This window comes from Pristiophorus japonicus, chromosome 16 (genome assembly GCF_044704955.1).
Source record: "Pristiophorus japonicus isolate sPriJap1 chromosome 16, sPriJap1.hap1, whole genome shotgun sequence".
Taxonomy (NCBI): Eukaryota; Metazoa; Chordata; class Chondrichthyes; family Pristiophoridae; genus Pristiophorus; species Pristiophorus japonicus.
The window spans coordinates 32,316,232-32,332,765 of record NC_091992.1 but is presented as its reverse complement, the minus strand read 5'-3'; the positions used below and the strand labels follow the sequence as shown (position 1 = coordinate 32,332,765).

The 16,534-nt window shown below is 43.9% G+C and overlaps 1 protein-coding gene across 2 annotated transcripts; it reads left to right on the top strand.

Moving 5' to 3' along the window:
* Positions 1 to 1,250: 1,250 nt before the first annotated feature.
* Positions 1,251 to 14,588, top strand: znhit3 (zinc finger, HIT-type containing 3). 2 transcript variants are annotated; one of them, XM_070857198.1, is made up of 5 exons: positions 1,251 to 1,387; positions 3,975 to 4,006; positions 12,009 to 12,098; positions 13,402 to 13,482; positions 14,159 to 14,588. In XM_070857198.1, the coding sequence occupies exons 1-5, from the start codon at positions 1,320 to 1,322 to the stop codon at positions 14,347 to 14,349; spliced, it is 462 nt and encodes a 153-aa protein (XP_070713299.1). In that variant the 5' UTR covers positions 1,251 to 1,319; the 3' UTR covers positions 14,350 to 14,588. The 2 variants fall into 2 exon arrangements, with proteins under 2 accessions (XP_070713299.1, XP_070713298.1); XM_070857197.1 differs by having other exon boundaries at positions 1,252 to 1,387; positions 14,156 to 14,588.
* The last annotated feature ends 1,946 nt before the right edge of the window (positions 14,589 to 16,534 follow it).

Sequence of the window (16,534 nt, the reverse complement as noted above, 5' to 3'; positions counted from 1 at the left end):
AGGTTATCCACTATGGGGACAAAAACATGAAGGCAGAGTATTATCTGAATGGCGGCAGATTAGGAAAGGGGGAGGTGCAACGAGACCTGGGTGTCATGGTTCATCAGTCATTGATAGTTGGCATGCAGGTACAGCAGGCGGTGAAGAAGGCAAATGGTATGTTGGCCTTCATAGCTAGGGGATTTGAGTATAGGAGCAGGGAGGTCTTACTGCAGTTGTATAGGGCTTTGGTGAGGCCTCACCTGGAATATTGTGTTCGGTTTTAGTCTCCTAATCTGATGAAGGGCGTTCTTGCTATTGAGGGAGTGCAGCGACTGATTCCTGGGATGGCGGGACTGACATATGAGGAGAGACTTGATCAACTGGACCTTTAAAGACTGGAGTTTAGAAGGATGAGAGGGGATCTCATAGAAACTTACAAGATTCTGATGGGACTGGACAGGTTAGATGCAGGAAGAATGTTCCCAATGATGGGGAAGTCCAGAACCAGGGGACACAGTCTTAGGATAAGGGGTAGGTCATTTAGGACTGAGATGAGGAGAAACTTCTTCACTCAGAGAGTTGTTAACCTGTGGAATTCCCTACTGCAGAGAGTTGTTGATGCCAGTTCACTGGATATATTCAAGAGGGAGTTAGATATGGCCCTTACGGCAAAGGGGATCAAGGGGTATGGAGAGAAAGCAGGAAAGGGGTACTGAGGTGAATGATCAGCCATGATCTTATTGAATGGTGGTGCAGGTTCGAAGGGCCGAATGGCCTACTCCTGCACCTATTTTCTATGTTTCTAACTCATACACGGCAAGCGAGCCCCAGGTGGGCAGAGGAAATGTTTCAAGGGCACCCTCACTGCCTCCGTGGTAAAGTGCAACATCCCCACCGACATCTGGAAGTCCCTGGCCAGAGACAGCCCGAAGTGGAGGAAGAGCATCCGGGAGGGCACTGAGCTTATAGAGTCTCGTCGCTGAGAGCATGCAGAAGCCAAGCGCAGGCAGCGGAAGGTGCGTGCGGCAAACCAGACTCCCCACCCACCCTTTCCTTCAACCATTGTCTGCCCCACCTGTGACAGAGACTGTGATTCCCGTATTGGACTGTACAACCACCTGAGAACTCACTTTTAGAGTGGAAGCAAGTCTTCCTCGATTCCGAGGGACTGCCCTATGACGATGACCCTGGGCTGTTGGCCTGCAATGATCCGTGTGTCGGCGCTCCGCTGATTGTGCCTGTGAAGGGGGTGGAGTTCCTCTGCTGTGGATTGAGGCGGCCTGCGGCCGTTGCCGGTTACCAGGGGGACGCGCTCACGCGGCGGACGGAGGTGCGGGATGTTGAGTTGCCGCGTGTGTGAGGAGCAGCCGCCGAAATACCGGTGTCCGCGCTGCGGCCTGCGCTAGTGAGTACCGCCTTTACTGTAACAGGAGCGGGGCAGCGGCCGCTCGCAGCCGGCGTTAGTTATAAATTCTGGTCCGCGGCCGCATGGCCCCGCCTTCTGATCTGAAGGCCGCGTTGGGCCGCCGACCCCGCGGCTGCAGCCAGCGGTTTGCTTCCACTCGCCCTCTTCACCCCCAGTGTCAGGGGGCTATTCGGCCTCTGATGTGCGATCAAAGCGGGGTCACGCTTAGTGATGCCTTCATGGTTGACTGGCAGGGCGAGCTGATCTTGTTCACCCATTGCTGCTCCAGCTGAGATCAACAAACTGGGCATTTACCTCCAAACCATCAGGCTGACCATCTGAACACCATGCTGGCTAACTTCTGTACTGTATCTGTAGACTACAGGGAGCTACTGAAGGAGAAGGGTGCCTGATTTGTGTACTCTGCAGTTGGAGTAAATACTGCAAGTGCTTCTATTTAAGTAATTTGAAAGATTCAGAAGAAGGATATTATCAGAGTCATAGGATGATACAGCACAAAAGGAAGCCATTCGGCCAATTGAGCCTGTGCTGGCACTTTGAAAGCTGTCCCATTACCCTCCAAACTTTCCCCTTTTAAGTATTTACCAATCTCCTTTTGAAAGTTGCTATTGAATCTGTTTCCACCACCCTTTCAGGCAGTGCACTCTAGATCATCATAATTGGCTCTTTGTTTTAATCCTCACTTTGCCTCCGGTTCCTTTGCCAATTATCTTAAATCTGTGTCCTCTGGTTACTTACACTTCTATCATTGGAAACATTCCTCATTTACTCACCAGTCCACGTCCTCCTGAAGTCTGTTACTATCCTCCGCACTGGTTGTTTACTACATTTCCGAGTTTCATACCCCGTATATCCAAGTCATTAATATATAAGAACATAAGAATTAGGAACAGGAGTAGGCCATCTAGCCCCTCGAGCCTGCTCCGCCATTCAATAAGATCATGGCTGATCTGGTCGTGGACTCAGCTCCACTTACCCGCCCTCTCCCCGTAACCCTTAATTAATTCCCTTATTGGTTAAAAATCTATCTATCTTTGACTTGAAAACATTCAATGAGCTAGCCTCAACTGCTTCCTTGGGCAGAGAATTCCACAGATTCACAACCCTCTGGGAGAAGAAATTCTTTCTCAACTCGGTTTTAAATTGGCTCCTCTGTATTTTGAGGCTGTGCCCCCTGGTTCTAGTCTCCCCTACCAATGGAAACAACCTCTCTGCCTCTATCTTGTCTATCCCTTTCATGATTTTAAATGTTTCTATAAGATCACCCCTCATCCTTCTGAACTCCAAGGAGTAAAGACCCAGTCTACTCAATCTATCATCATAAGGTAACCCCCTCATTTCTGGAATCAGCCTAGTGAATCGTCTCTGTACCCCTTCCAAAGCGAGTATATCCTTCCTTAAGTAAGGTGACCAAAACTGCACGCAGTACTCCAGGTGCAGCCTTACCAATACCTTATACAGTTGCAGCAAGACCTCCCTGCTTTTGTACTCCATCCCTCTCGCAATGAAGGCCAACATTCCATTTGCCTTCCTGATTACCTGCTGCACCTGCAAACTAACCTTTTGGGATCCAGGTCCCTCTGCACCACAGCATGTTGTAATTTCTCCCCATTCAAATAATATTCCCTTTTATTGTTTTTTTTTCCCAAGGTGGATGACCTCACACTTTCCGACATTGTATTCCATCTGCCAAACCTTAGCCCATTCGCTTAACCTATCCAAATCTCCTTGCAGCCTCTCTGAGTCCTCTACACAACCTGCTTTCCCACGAATCTTAGTGTCATCTGCAAATTTTGTTGCACTACACTCTGTCCCCCTCTTCTAGGTCATCTATGTATATTGTAAACAGTTGTGGTCCCAGCACTGATCCATGTGGCACACCACTAACCACTGATTTCCAACCGGAAAAGGACCCATTTATCCCGACTCTCTGCTTTCTGTTCGCCAGCCAATTCTCTATCCATGCTAATACATTTCCTCTGACTCCGCGTACCTTTATCTTCTGCAGTAACCTTTTGTGTGGCACCTTATCGAATGTCTTTTGGAAATCTAAATATACCACATCCATCGGTACACCTCTATCTACCATGCTCGTTATATCCTCAAAGAATTCCAGTAAATTAGTTACACATGATTTCCCCTTCATGAATCCATGTTGCGTCTGCTTGATTGCACTATTCCTATCTAGATGTCCCGCTATTTCTTCCTTAATGATAGTTTCAAGCATTTTCCCCACTACAGATGTTAAACTAACCGGCCTATAGTTACCTGCCTTTTGCCTGCCCCCTTTTTTAAACAGATTTTTAAATATATCAAAAAGAACAGTGGTCCCAACACCCACCCATGGAAGACACAACTACACACTTTCCTCCAGTCTGAAAAACAACCAATGGCAACTACTATTATGCTTTCTGTCCCTTAGTTAATTTTGTATCCACACTACCACTGTCCCTTTAATCTCATGGGCTTTAATTTTGCTAACCAGTTTATTAAGTGGTACTCGTTAGTAAAATTGTGGTATGTTATTTGTCAACTTAATTATAATTCTGCTTTGTATTTATTTCAGTTGCTCTGTGGGGTGCTACAAGAAACACAAAGGTATGGATTGTTCTGTGTGGTTCCCTAAAGTTGCTGAATAACACAATTTTAGTTTTACTGTGTGGATCGATTAGTTGATGGCTGTGTAAATGTAGATTCTTTTCTCTCAATCTGGTTCAGCAAAATTACTGAAACGAATACTGTTTGTGCTTTAAACAAAGCAAGCTTTTATTTAAAAAGCAAATCCCGATCGGGGACCTTATCAGACAGAAGGAATGCAAGTCTGTTCGAACGCACCCACTTCCTATGGACAAAGTGACGTTACATTGTAAAGGGACGATGGTTATACATTTTCGGCAAAAGATAACAAGATAGGGCTGGAGTGACATCCTAGTTCAGCCTATCTTTTGATCCCTCTTTCCCTTTGTCCACTCATAAGCCGACCTAAGTATGGTCTGATTTTAAACAAAGACCTTCTGTTAATGTTTCAGGTTAATAACATGATTTAATAAGACCTTGAGGTTTTTCTGCAAGCTGTGGGTTTTGTTTCAATATGTGTTAGTGTTGTAACATTTCGCAGTCTCGGGTCTGAGATGTCATGGCTATTCCTCCATGAATTCTTTGTTAGCTTATACTGTCCCTATACAATTCCCACGTTCTCAACTTCAATGTCTCTATACATTTTTAAACATTCACATTCCCCCCTTTTATCATTCCATGATAACACTTAGGATCATTCTAGGAGTATCGCATTCATCCGTTCACACACTATTTCCTGAATCATATTGTTGTTAGTGTCGAGTAGTTCTTTAGTTCGTTGGATCATAACTCGGGAGCCCTTGACCACAAGAGGGTTTGCTAACCTTGCCATCATTACTTTACAACAAAGGTTAAGGCAACCAACAATTAGATAGGATCTCCAAGATCCATCTGATAGCCAATCAAACCAGCTAGATCCTTCTGCTGGTGTGGATAACTTCTTCACCTCCCTTCTTATGTGATCAGCGAGATTGGTTATGTTTTCTGAACTATCAGGAATGTAAGGATCTGAATGTTGCACTATCAGGGCACACATTCCCCCTTTCTCAGCTAACAGGTAATTGAGGGCCATTCGGTTTTGTAATGCTACGGTCCTTATTGTCCAATATCGTCTCTAGGTTCTGTACTTCGTCCATGAGACGTCTTATCCCGATTGGGAACATTAAGACCCCAAAGAACTTGTCGGTGGGGGTGATGGCTCGCTAGTATCGGCTGGAGGCATGTGCTTCCGCCAGGGTACGTACTTGCCGCACAAATGGCACCACATATCCCAGATAGCAGAACCCTGTCCATCGCCTAGGCAACCAAGGATTCGGATCGTGAGAGTGGATGGTGACTCGTGCACCTGTGGTGAGGTTGAGACTGTGGGCAATTGCTGTACCCTACGATATGTCCCTTGTTACTGGTGTCATTTCGGGTTAGACATATGTCCCCGGTTGGCCTCCCAATCCCTGAGGTATTGGTCAGGGATATGAATGGGGGTTCCTTTTCACGGTTGTAGGTTGGTTGGTACCATCCCTGGAATGTCTGACTAATGGGATCTCCAGCACTCTCCCACTTGGTGACCTTCCTGTGGTCGTTCATGTGATAACGGTATGATACTCCTCCTGATCTCTGTGATCCCTCTTTTGACCCGCCTTTCCTCTCTCGTATTTGTATCGGTATAGCTGGCTGTCTATTACTACGGGTAAAAGTTCAAACTGGTCCACGTTCCAATTAGGATGCCAACGGCCTTGTTCAGCTATGGAGAAGAGGAAGTCTTGAACAGAAACAGGAGTTAGAATAACCAGTAAAATAGGTTCGTTAGAGGGTGGTGAGCTTGCAGTGGTGCAGGTGAACCCAGGCACCCCTCCCCTCAACCTTGGCTGCAGTGGGGGTAGTGAGTAACACCTGAAAAGGCCCCTCCCATTGTGGCTCCAATCCCTTCCGAATCCATACTTCCCTGGTGCCATGAGGGACAATTCGGGTAAAACTGGGAGGTCAAGGTGAGCATCTTGAACCTGGTTGTGAGCTAGTCGCAGAGCCTGAGTCAGAGAAAGAACATAGGTGGTCATCAGTCGAGCTGAGATACCATATCTAGGAACAATTCCCCTCATTAACACCTTAACAACAGTTTGAGCCTTATTGTCCAGGGTAGGGTAGGCTTCAATCCATCTGCTAAACACATCTACTATTACTAACACATATTTGTAACACTGAACTTTTTGCAACTCAATGTAGTCCAACTGAAATGTCTCAAAGGGACCTTCGGGTAGGGGCGTTTTACCCCAATCACAGGGGACTCCCTTCCCTGGATTATGTTGCTGGCAAACCAGGCAACGACTACTGATGTTCTGGGCGAGCGCCTGGAGTCTAGGGTGCCACCAAGTAGCCAAAAGTGTATCACTCGTGGTTCCTGCTCCACAATGAGTAGCAAAATGCATACAGTCAATAACGCATAGAGCCAACTCGTCAGACATGCAAGTCTGTTCCGCGGGAGTGGTCCAGAGTTTAGAAACATTGTCATAAGTACATCCATAATATTTCCACAACAGTTTATCTTTTTCAGGAACGTCCTCCTGTGCTTTTATAGCATCTTGGATGGTTGGTATTGGTTTTTCCGAGGCTAACTTATCCTTCACAGGATTTTTAGTCTGACTCATAATTTTGGGCACTACCATCTGTTGGTCACGAGAGGCCTGTTTAACCTCTTTGTCAGCACAGTGGTTCCCTATATCAACCGGGGATTTTCCGGTGGTGTGGGCGGTACATTTAACAACGGCAATGTGCTTGGGGAGCATGACGGCTTGCAACAAATCAGATACTAGTTGCTTATTTTTCCATAATTGTCCGAAATCATGGGCCACCCCAAAGGCATAGATATTGACTTTGAGGTCTTTGGCCAAGATACAGGCTCGGGTGAGGGCGAATAGTTCAGCTTGTTAGGCAGAATAGGCGGTTTCAAAAGCGGCAGATTCCAAGACCTGATTCTCCTGGTTTACTATGGCGTATCCTGAGATTCGTGTACCTTCTGGATTAATAGAAGAACTTCCGTCAACATACATAATACAGTCTGGATCTTTAATTGGTACATCAACTAAATCTTCCCTGACTGATGTGGCCTCTTAAATTAAAGATAAACAATCATGACTGGGTTCTTCCTCATCTTCGGGTGGCTCAGTAAGAAAACAGGCCGGATTAATTGCAGTACAGTGCCGAAAGGTCAGTTTAGGATTGCCTGTGATTTCAGTGGATTCTGTCGGATAGAGGGCCAGCCCACATTGCCCTGCACTGGGATCTCAATCGGATCAATGGGAGTATAACCCACTTGGGAGGGGTCCTCTGCCCACACATGAGGATCCACATAGTCAGGTATGCCAGAGCCAGTATGATGCTGCAGAGTCGTTGAGACCTTCTCGGGGTCCCCGTGGAATTGGACTGTTCGGCCATGTTTTAGAATTTGCACATCCCGGCTGGTAGGGTCAGCCTCGTCTATAGCCTGGCGCACCATAACTTCCAAATCTTTAGCGTGGTGGGGCTCTTTTTTCAACCACGCTGCCCCTCGCTGCAGCAGGAACACCATCTTGCCTCTGTCCTCGAGGTCGACTGCCTTGATCCTTCTCTCCCGCGATTCTGCCACAAACGCTGGAAGGGTACCTATGAAATTGATCTTCTTCCCCAGGAGTCCTGCCACTGGAGCTGGGAAGGTATATTTAGATCGTTCCAGTCGGATCATTGCCACGCAGTCGTGATGGATGGTCTGTGCCTCAGGTGCTGCACTGGTCTGTTCTCTGGTGCCTGGCCCAAGCAAAGATGAGGTTTTGCTCTGCCTCTGAGCATGGGGGACATCGATTGCTGGAGTGAAGAGGTCTTCCCATTTCCACTGGGATCGTATGCTAGGGTCACGTGATAGGGTGCCTGCGGCAGGTCCAGAGACCACCACTGAGGGGTTCTAGTGGTATACTGCCGCTTAAGGGTTCCCTGTTTTACAATAATCCCATCATCTCCACACTCCAAATGCAACTGGAATTTGCAGAGGTCTCTAGCCATCAAGTTACAGTCCAGATTGGTTGTGATAACAAATCGATGTTCCACTGATTCTTCCTGGTAACCCATTTTAACCGGTTCTGACACCAGGAATGTAGAGACTTGTCCCAGGAATCCTGACAGTCCCTGTGTTTCAGTGAAGGCGGGGAGTTTAAGCTTTGATTGTACAGAAGACATGAAGGCTCCCGTATCTATCAAGAAGGGTTGGCACTCATTCCGAATTTTTAACAATATCATCGGTTCGTCATCCGGGGAGGGTCCCTGCGTAGTCAATACGAATCGGGGGACGGTTGGCCAAACGGGTTGTTCTGGGAGAAGTTAGTGTAAGATCCCCGTCCTCTTCCCCCCTTGCCCCCCTCCTCTTCCTCCTCTTCCTTTTTCGTGCTGACGGGAGGGGACAATTTCTATTCCAATGTCCTTCTTGCCCACAAATAAAGCATCCATCTCGTCTTTCCCAGCCCCGACCTCTTCCCATACCAGGCCGGGGACAGTAGGGCGGCCCGTAATTAGCAGGGCCCAGGCCATTTGGGTGTTTGATATAACCGTATTCCCGTTTATCCACCCAACCTTGCACGCAATACTGCGGTTCCATCTGGTATCCCCTTGGGTCAGGTTTTGGTCCTTCCACCCGAGGCGGCTCCATACTGATGGGCTTCTGAAGGGTCGTGGTGAGAGCATTAAAGATAGCGTTTAGGCGATCCTGGACATCGTTAGGGTGAGCAACCACCAATGCATCATGAGTAGCACGTCCTAGGTGAGTTAGAAATCGGGCATGCTCAGTTGGGCTCAGGGTTTGCTTTACCAGGGCCCACAGGTCCCTTGATTCTGCATTATATCCATGCATGTCGAGGTCACTCCGTGAAATCGGAGGTCAGGGTTAAGTTGGGTTTGTGGATCCCTTTCAGCTTATTTATCTTAGCCTTTTAACTCTTCAATTTGTTTTGTTTGAGTATCTATTTCTTTATTGTATCAGGCAAGTATTATTACATAAGCTAGTTCTGTTTTTATTTTTATTTTTATTCTGACTTTCGCACCATTCCTCTGTTAGGTGAGTCTTTTTCTATTAAGAAATCCAAATTGATAATGTTCAGTATGAAACGGCTGTCAATGGAAAGGGTTAACTCCTTTACAGGTTTGTAAGAAGACCTGATGTCATTACGTGACTTCATGTAACCATCTGAAAAAAAAATCTTTTCATCAGGAAAGGCAGCATTTGATTAAACTCCAATATTTTTTTAACTTCTTATTCAAGTACTTGCCAAAGATATTTTTTTTTTTTGATTTAAAACGGGACCACACATTTGTTTACTGAAATTCAATTTCGTCATCAGCCTCGGTCAACGCAAAGCCAACCATTTTAACTAGTAGTCTATCGATACATTTCTCAGAGGTCCCAGTGGAACTCTGAGTACGTTTCTCGTGCGTGCACTCTTTCTTTAAGACGTCTACGGTTTTTAATATGTCCTCCTTCTGTCAATGAAAGCCCTAATTTAATGGAGTTTTTCTGCCAACTCGACAGGAGTGATTTTTTTTTAGACTGCAGTGGAATTTTTCTCATAATTTAAAATCTCAGAACATTTTTTTTTTCTTTCAGCACCTATTTAGTACGTTACTTTTTTTTTGTCTTTTCCATAACTAGAGAGAAGTCTGGCACGTAGGCTGTGGACTGCTTTTCGTTATCTCAATTGTTCCAGCCTCAAGGTCGTGTTATTTAATATTTTTTTTTGAATCCTTTTGAATCCATCTCAGTTGTTTTGCTGTGCCTTCTCTGAATGTTTTCTTTCGACAAGTAAGTGAGCATGTCAAATCCTTTTTTTTAACCACTGGGACCATGTATTTTTTTCTTTTTTTTTTTACTCAACAAAGCTATCCTTTGTGCATTTCCTGGCTCCGTAACTTATCATCCGAATATACGTAATTCAATAAGGTTCACACTCTTAAACTTCCCACATACAGGACAACACTACGAAGGGTTAAAAAAAACTTTCATTCTATTTGAAAAAGTAGGTGGAGCTAAAACAAACCACAACTCCCCAGCTTTTTTTTTACAGTAAAAATCACAGAAGCATTTCTCATTTAAACAGACGTTCACAAGAGTCTCTTTTCTTTCCTATTAATTTTTGGGTCCATGATTGATCATCTATCCCTATCTAGCTCTAACTATATCTACTTTACGTGTCGCCGCACGGATCTACTTCTAACCTATCTTTCCAAGTCGCCGCTTGGTTTGCGTCACCGCGCAATTCTAACCTATCTTTCCAAGTCGCCGCTTGGTTTGCGTCACCGCGCAATACTTACCTATTCTAACCTATCTTTCCAAGTCGCCGCTTGGTTTGCGTCACCGCGCAATTTCCCTATCTCTATCCCTATTCTAAGTTTGAAAGGTATTCACCAGATTGTCCTGGATCTCGTTCAGACACTACCTGAGAACCAGCGAGTGGCTAAACTTTCCTCAGACTTTTGAAACCGGGGGAAACTGGAGCAATATTGAAATCAAACTCACTCCAGTGGCCACTTTCCCCTCGTCTCGTCCAAGGCTAGTCTGGCTCTTAATTCGCAAGTTTTCGGCAGTCGTCCGTTGAGATCCCACTTCTGACACCAAATGTAAATGTAGATTCTTTTCTCAATCTGGTTCAGCAAAATTACTGAAACGAATACCGTTTGTGCTTTAAACAAAGCAAGCTTTTATTTAAATAGCAAATCCCGATCGGGGACCTTATCAGACAGAAGGAATGCAAGTCTGTTCGAACGCACCCACTTCCTACAGACAAAGTGACGTTACATTGTAAAGGGACGATGGTTATACATTTTCGGCAAAAGATAACAAGATAGGGCTAGAGTGACATCCTAGTTCAGCCTATCTCTTTTGATCCCTCTTTCCCTTTGTCCACTCATAAGCTGACCTAAGTATGGTCTGATTTTAAACAAAGACCTTCTGTTAAATGTTTCAGGTTAATAACATGATTTAATAAGACCTTGAGGTTTTTCTGCAAGCTGTGGGTTTTGTTTCAATATGTGTTAGTGTTGTAACATTTCGCAGTCTCGAGTCTGAGATGTCATGGCTATTCCTCCATGAATTCTTTGTTAGCTTATACTGTTCCTATACAATTCCCACGTTCTCAACTTCAATGTCTCTATACATTTTTAAACATTCACAGCTGGTTGTTATAAAATAGCCAACCTTCCAAAGGAAACTTTAAAGCCTCTGGCAGTAGTGTTTGAAGAGTAGATTGGAATATTGAGAAGGTTGTTTAAATCCTCTGTGAATTGGCATTCTTCTTGATGGAGGGGGTGATTTTCAATAACTTTATTGGATTGGAAGCCTATAGGTTCAGCCCTGAATATCACAAATGCAGATGCCAAGATGATGTGTTGTCCAGGGCCTGCATGGAAAATGTCCACCTTTATCCTTAATGTATTAACATTCTTTGTCTCACTCTGTTCTGATTTCAGATAGAAATTTCCTATCCTTCATTTGTGAGGCAATGCATGTACTATCCATGAGCAATGAATTAAAAGCCCAAATTATTTTTTAAAAATTTGTTCCTGGGATGTGGATATCTCTGGCAAGGTCAGCATTTGTTCGAAAGCAAAATACTGCAGATGCTGGAATCTGAAGCATTTATTGTCCATCCCTAATTGCCCTTAAGAAGGTGATGGTGAGCTGTCACCTTGAACTGCTGCAATCCATGGGGTGAAGATAGTCCCACAGTGATGTTAGGGAGGGGGTTCCAGGATTTTGACCCAAATTTGTCTTTGGGCATACTACCTCACCTCCCATCTGCACAATTGTGACTGAAGCCTTGGCTTTTTGAAAATGTTCTGCTTTCTAAAGTACTGCTGCAGTTATTCTGCAGTGTGAAATATTCCAGTTTCTGACAAGTTCTTTGTATTCTTTATATACAAGAAAAAAGTGATTTAACAGTTGGACAAAGAACCTTTGTGCATGTACTTCTATTTCTGTAAAATAACTAAAAGCAGCACTTTGTTTTATTAGATGATTGTAAACCACAGGAGTCTGGTTCAGTGTCAACAATTTCGGAGCTTTCTCCAGCACTGAGGGGAATTGCACAGCAAGACAGCAACGGTACAGATATAATGTTTACTATGGTGACTACGAGAGAAATATCTACAAGGCTATAATTGTTTAAGTGTTGAGATGCTACAATCAATTTGCAAACTGTTCTGGATCCCAATTTTAAAACATCATTTAACTAAAATGTGGAGTTCAGATGAATTGTATTGCAGTTGTGTCAAGCTAATGCAAATATGTGGCACTTAATCTATTAATATTCTTTGTCTCACTGTTCTGATTTCAAATAGGAATTTCCTATGTACTTCATTTGTGAGTCAATGCACACTATATCCATGAGCACTGAATTAAAAGACCAAATTATTATTTTTTATTTGTTCGTGGGATACGGGCATCATTGGCAAGGCCAACATTTATTGTCCAACCCTAATATCTGCTGCAGTAAATAACAACTTACATTGTTCTGGTGACACTTGTTTTCATTTGGGTCTCAAACGGTTGTCCAATGCTCTTCTGCTCTCTCCTCTTGGGCGGTCCAGCGAATCGAGGATAACTTGCTTCCACGCCAAAAAGGGATGAGTTCACAGGTGTTTCAATGAAGGACCCAATATTCTAGGTCCCGAACTGCATATTGAAGGGTGGAAGATGCCTGTGCTTGGATTTTTTTAATATGTGGTGGCCGTTGCACACCAACCACTACATGGGCTTGGCAGGTCTTGGTCCAGTGGCAAGGGTTAATTAACCAAGACGACTGGAGACCAGGTCTGCTGCACGGACCTAGTACGCACATGTCGCAGAGTGGGCTGATTATGCTGCCCCTGGGTCCATGCCTTTTCTGGGCCCCGAGCTCATACCTCTCCTGGGCCCTGATCACATTGCTCTGCAATCTCTCGCCACTCCTGTTGTACCTGCCCACGCTCCAATCAGCGATCTGGGTTATGGTGTCGCCCAATCCAGTCGCTAAGTTCCTGATGGAGAACAGGGCTGGGTGGAAATGTAAGCACAAGAGAGTGACACTGGGAGGTCAGGAGAGGGAGAGACAAAAATGAACATGGGCAGCATGAAGTAGAAAAAATGGATTAAAGTTTTAACTCATTTTCTGTTCTTATGAAGGATTGATTCACAAAACAGGAATCCAACTCTTTCCGTTTAAAATTATGTATTTATGGTAATTTCTAGGTTTTAGTTTGATTTTGAGCATCTGTAGATTTAAATATATGTCTACAAAGAGACTAATCATTTGTTAGGTTCTCTGTAGAAGACCATTAAATAATTGTACTGTGGGTTCTTTCATTATGTAGGAACTACCCTCTAAGTCAATAAGTTGTGTTGAAGTCTTTTTTTTAAATGTTAACAGGACACCATTGGTCCACAGATGATATCTTGGGTGAAGATGAAGAATCTGATCGGGTGCCATTAGAGAAATTGAAACTGTTGGGTATGTAGCTAAAAATTGACTGCAACTGAAAAAAAAAGTTGTGGCTCTTGAGCATTTGTTATTGGGAATGAGTAATTGGAACCAATTAATGTAATAGTTAAGTGTTTAAGCACCTGATTTTCACACAGAAGATGGTGCTTTAGTTCTTGGACATCGGTCACTTGAAATGGGTTTCAATTATAGTGCTGCAAGATGGTGACGTCCCCCTTCTCCGAGCCAAGGGGAAACATAGTCATTTGCACTGCTGCTGGCTCATCATGTGACAATATTGATAATGGTCACTGAGGAACTCCAACCCACACTGCCTGACAAAGAGGCAATTGATCACAGAAGGGATCAATTGCCTCTTAACTATCCGAATACTTACTTAGGAGCATTTTACAAATTTTAATGTAGTGCCTTTTCAGTCTAGCTAGACATCGGGAGTCCATCCTTGGAGTAACGTGGTACTGCTCCAACATTTGTCCTCATGGAATGGGGCAAGTGCCTCTGAAGCACCCTCACAGATGCTGACTACCAACCCCATTCTCTGGAATTTTGAAGCAGATCTATAGCAGGCCCTGGGTCGATGAGAGCTAGGTTCTGCTGGAGTGGACTTAAGGCACTTAGGCTTCAGTTTTAAATATGATGGATTATTACATTCCTGTCTATTCCATTCCTGTCATTCCAACAGCAGAATCGGAGGAGTTGAAGAGTTTACTTTGTAACCCTCACCTTAGACGGTTGCTATTGACAGTAGACAAAGCAGAGGATAAAGAAAGCATCATGAAGACAGCTATGCAGGAACCAATTTTTGTGGAATTTGCAGATCGATGTCTACAAATAGTTGAACCCCCAGAGAAAAAAAATGAAATTCCTGCCTCCTAGTATAAACTGTCTCACCTTTGAGCAAATAGTTTTATAGCTATCCTGGTTTTAATTGTTTATTTTTACTTGATTGCAAAATGGAGAGCTTGAGAATTCAGCAACTCATTGAATGTGCTGTGATGCTAAAGGCTTTGAACAATTTTGTTTCCCAAAGTTTAATGTATAAACCATTGTAATAATGATTTTTTATTAAAGAACATAGTTGAAGAGTAAAAAAAAATACTCCAACTGGAACCTAACCAGTGGCTTGGAACAAATTCATTGTCTTGCTTTCATATACTATGACTATAGATAAAACCTAGAATCCAATTTCCCTCTTAATCTTTACTACCTCTACTCCCACATTTAAAGATCTGTCCCTCTGCCTAGTATTTATGATTTATTTCCTTTCACTTATGTTCTAATTGTAATATTTTTATTTGCATCTGCTGCTTATCTGCCAATTCCAATTATGTCTGCTGTTATGTTCTACCTCAGTTTAGCATTCTCTCTCATTTGGTATTTGAGCACTTCATTATTCCTCTTGTGGTTAAGTCCAATCACCGACAAATGGAAAAGAATTCTGGAATACCACCAGTCCAAAAACATCCATTTTCCAACTCTTACTTTTATGTTCCTTTTAATACCATGCAACTTAAATTTTTGTAAGTCTCTTATGTGGCACTTTATTAAATGCTGACTGAAAAATACCCATAATACAACATTCACCATATTCCCTTGATTTTTATATAGAAGGATTTTGTTAAACTCAATTAGTCAAATGCTACCTGCCCTTTACAAATTCACGTGGGCTATAACTGATAGTTCTTGTCTTACGTATTCATTAATTTCATTCCTATTGGACAGGAGGTAAATTTTCCTGTTCCTAAGCTTGAGGTTTTGGACTGCCTGGGTGCAAAAAAAAAAATCACAAGGAATGGATGCTTGATGCTATCTATTTAAGTGGTGAGCTGGTCGGTTGTCAGCATGCATATAGAACCAGTTATGGCTTCAGATAATGTAGTTGAGGGGCAGCGTGTAGATGAAAAATAGAGGCCCAAGGATAGATCCCTGTGAAATGCATGCACCGATTTTTGAATGAACCGCACAGCCACCCAAAAAGCAGGAGCAGGCCATTTGGCCCCTCGAGCTTGCTCCACCATTCAATAGAATCACTCAATTCCCTTAATATCCAAAAATCTATCAATCTCTGTCTTAAATATACTCAACAACTGAACCTCCAGGGTAGAGAATTCCAAAGATTCACTTCCCACCTGCGTGAAGAAATTTCTCATCCCCCATCTTACCCTTAGTTCTGGACTCCCCAGCCAGAGGAAACATCTTCCCTGCGAGAGGGAACATTGCAGACCACTGCTCAAAACAAAAATCAGGCAGATCCCCCAATCTACCAACATTCCTCTAATTACTATCGAAAGCCAGAAACAGATTAACTCATTTAATTGCTGTTTGTAACTTTAGTGTGTCCTGCAATTGCCTGTTGACAGTTCAGCAAAAACAACTTATTTATATAGCGTCTTTAATATAGTAAAACATGCCAAGGCACTTCACAGGCATATTAAGACAACATTTGATACCGAGTCACATAAGGGGAAATTAGGGCAGGTGAAAGAGGTAGGTTTTAAGGAGCGTCTTGAAGGAGGCGGAGAGGTATAGGCAGGGAATTCCAAAGCTTCGGCCCTAGGCAACAGAAGGCACAGCCACCAATTTTGAAATAGAGGTGAGCCAATGTAGGTCAGCAAGCACAGGGGTGATGGATGAACGGGACTTGGCACGAGTTACGACACAGGCAGCCAAGTTTTGAATGCCCTCAAGTACACGTAGAGTAGAATGTGGGAGGCCAGCCAGGAATGCGTTGGAATAGTCAAGTCTAGAGGTAACAAAGACATGGATGAGGGTTTCAGTAGCGGATGAGCTGAGGCAGGGGCGGAGACGGGCAATGTTACGGAGGTTATACTGTGTATATGTGCTTGGAAGCTGATTTCAGGGTCAAATATGACACCAAGATTATGAACAGTGTGGTTCAGCCTCAGGCAGATGTTAGGGAGAGAGAAGGATTCAGTGGCTAGGGAAAGGAGTTTGTGGCGGGGACTGAAAACAATGGCTTTGGTCTTCCCAATGTTTTATTGGGGAAAATCTCTGCTCATATTGAACTGGATGTCAGACGAGCGGTCTGATAATTTAGAGA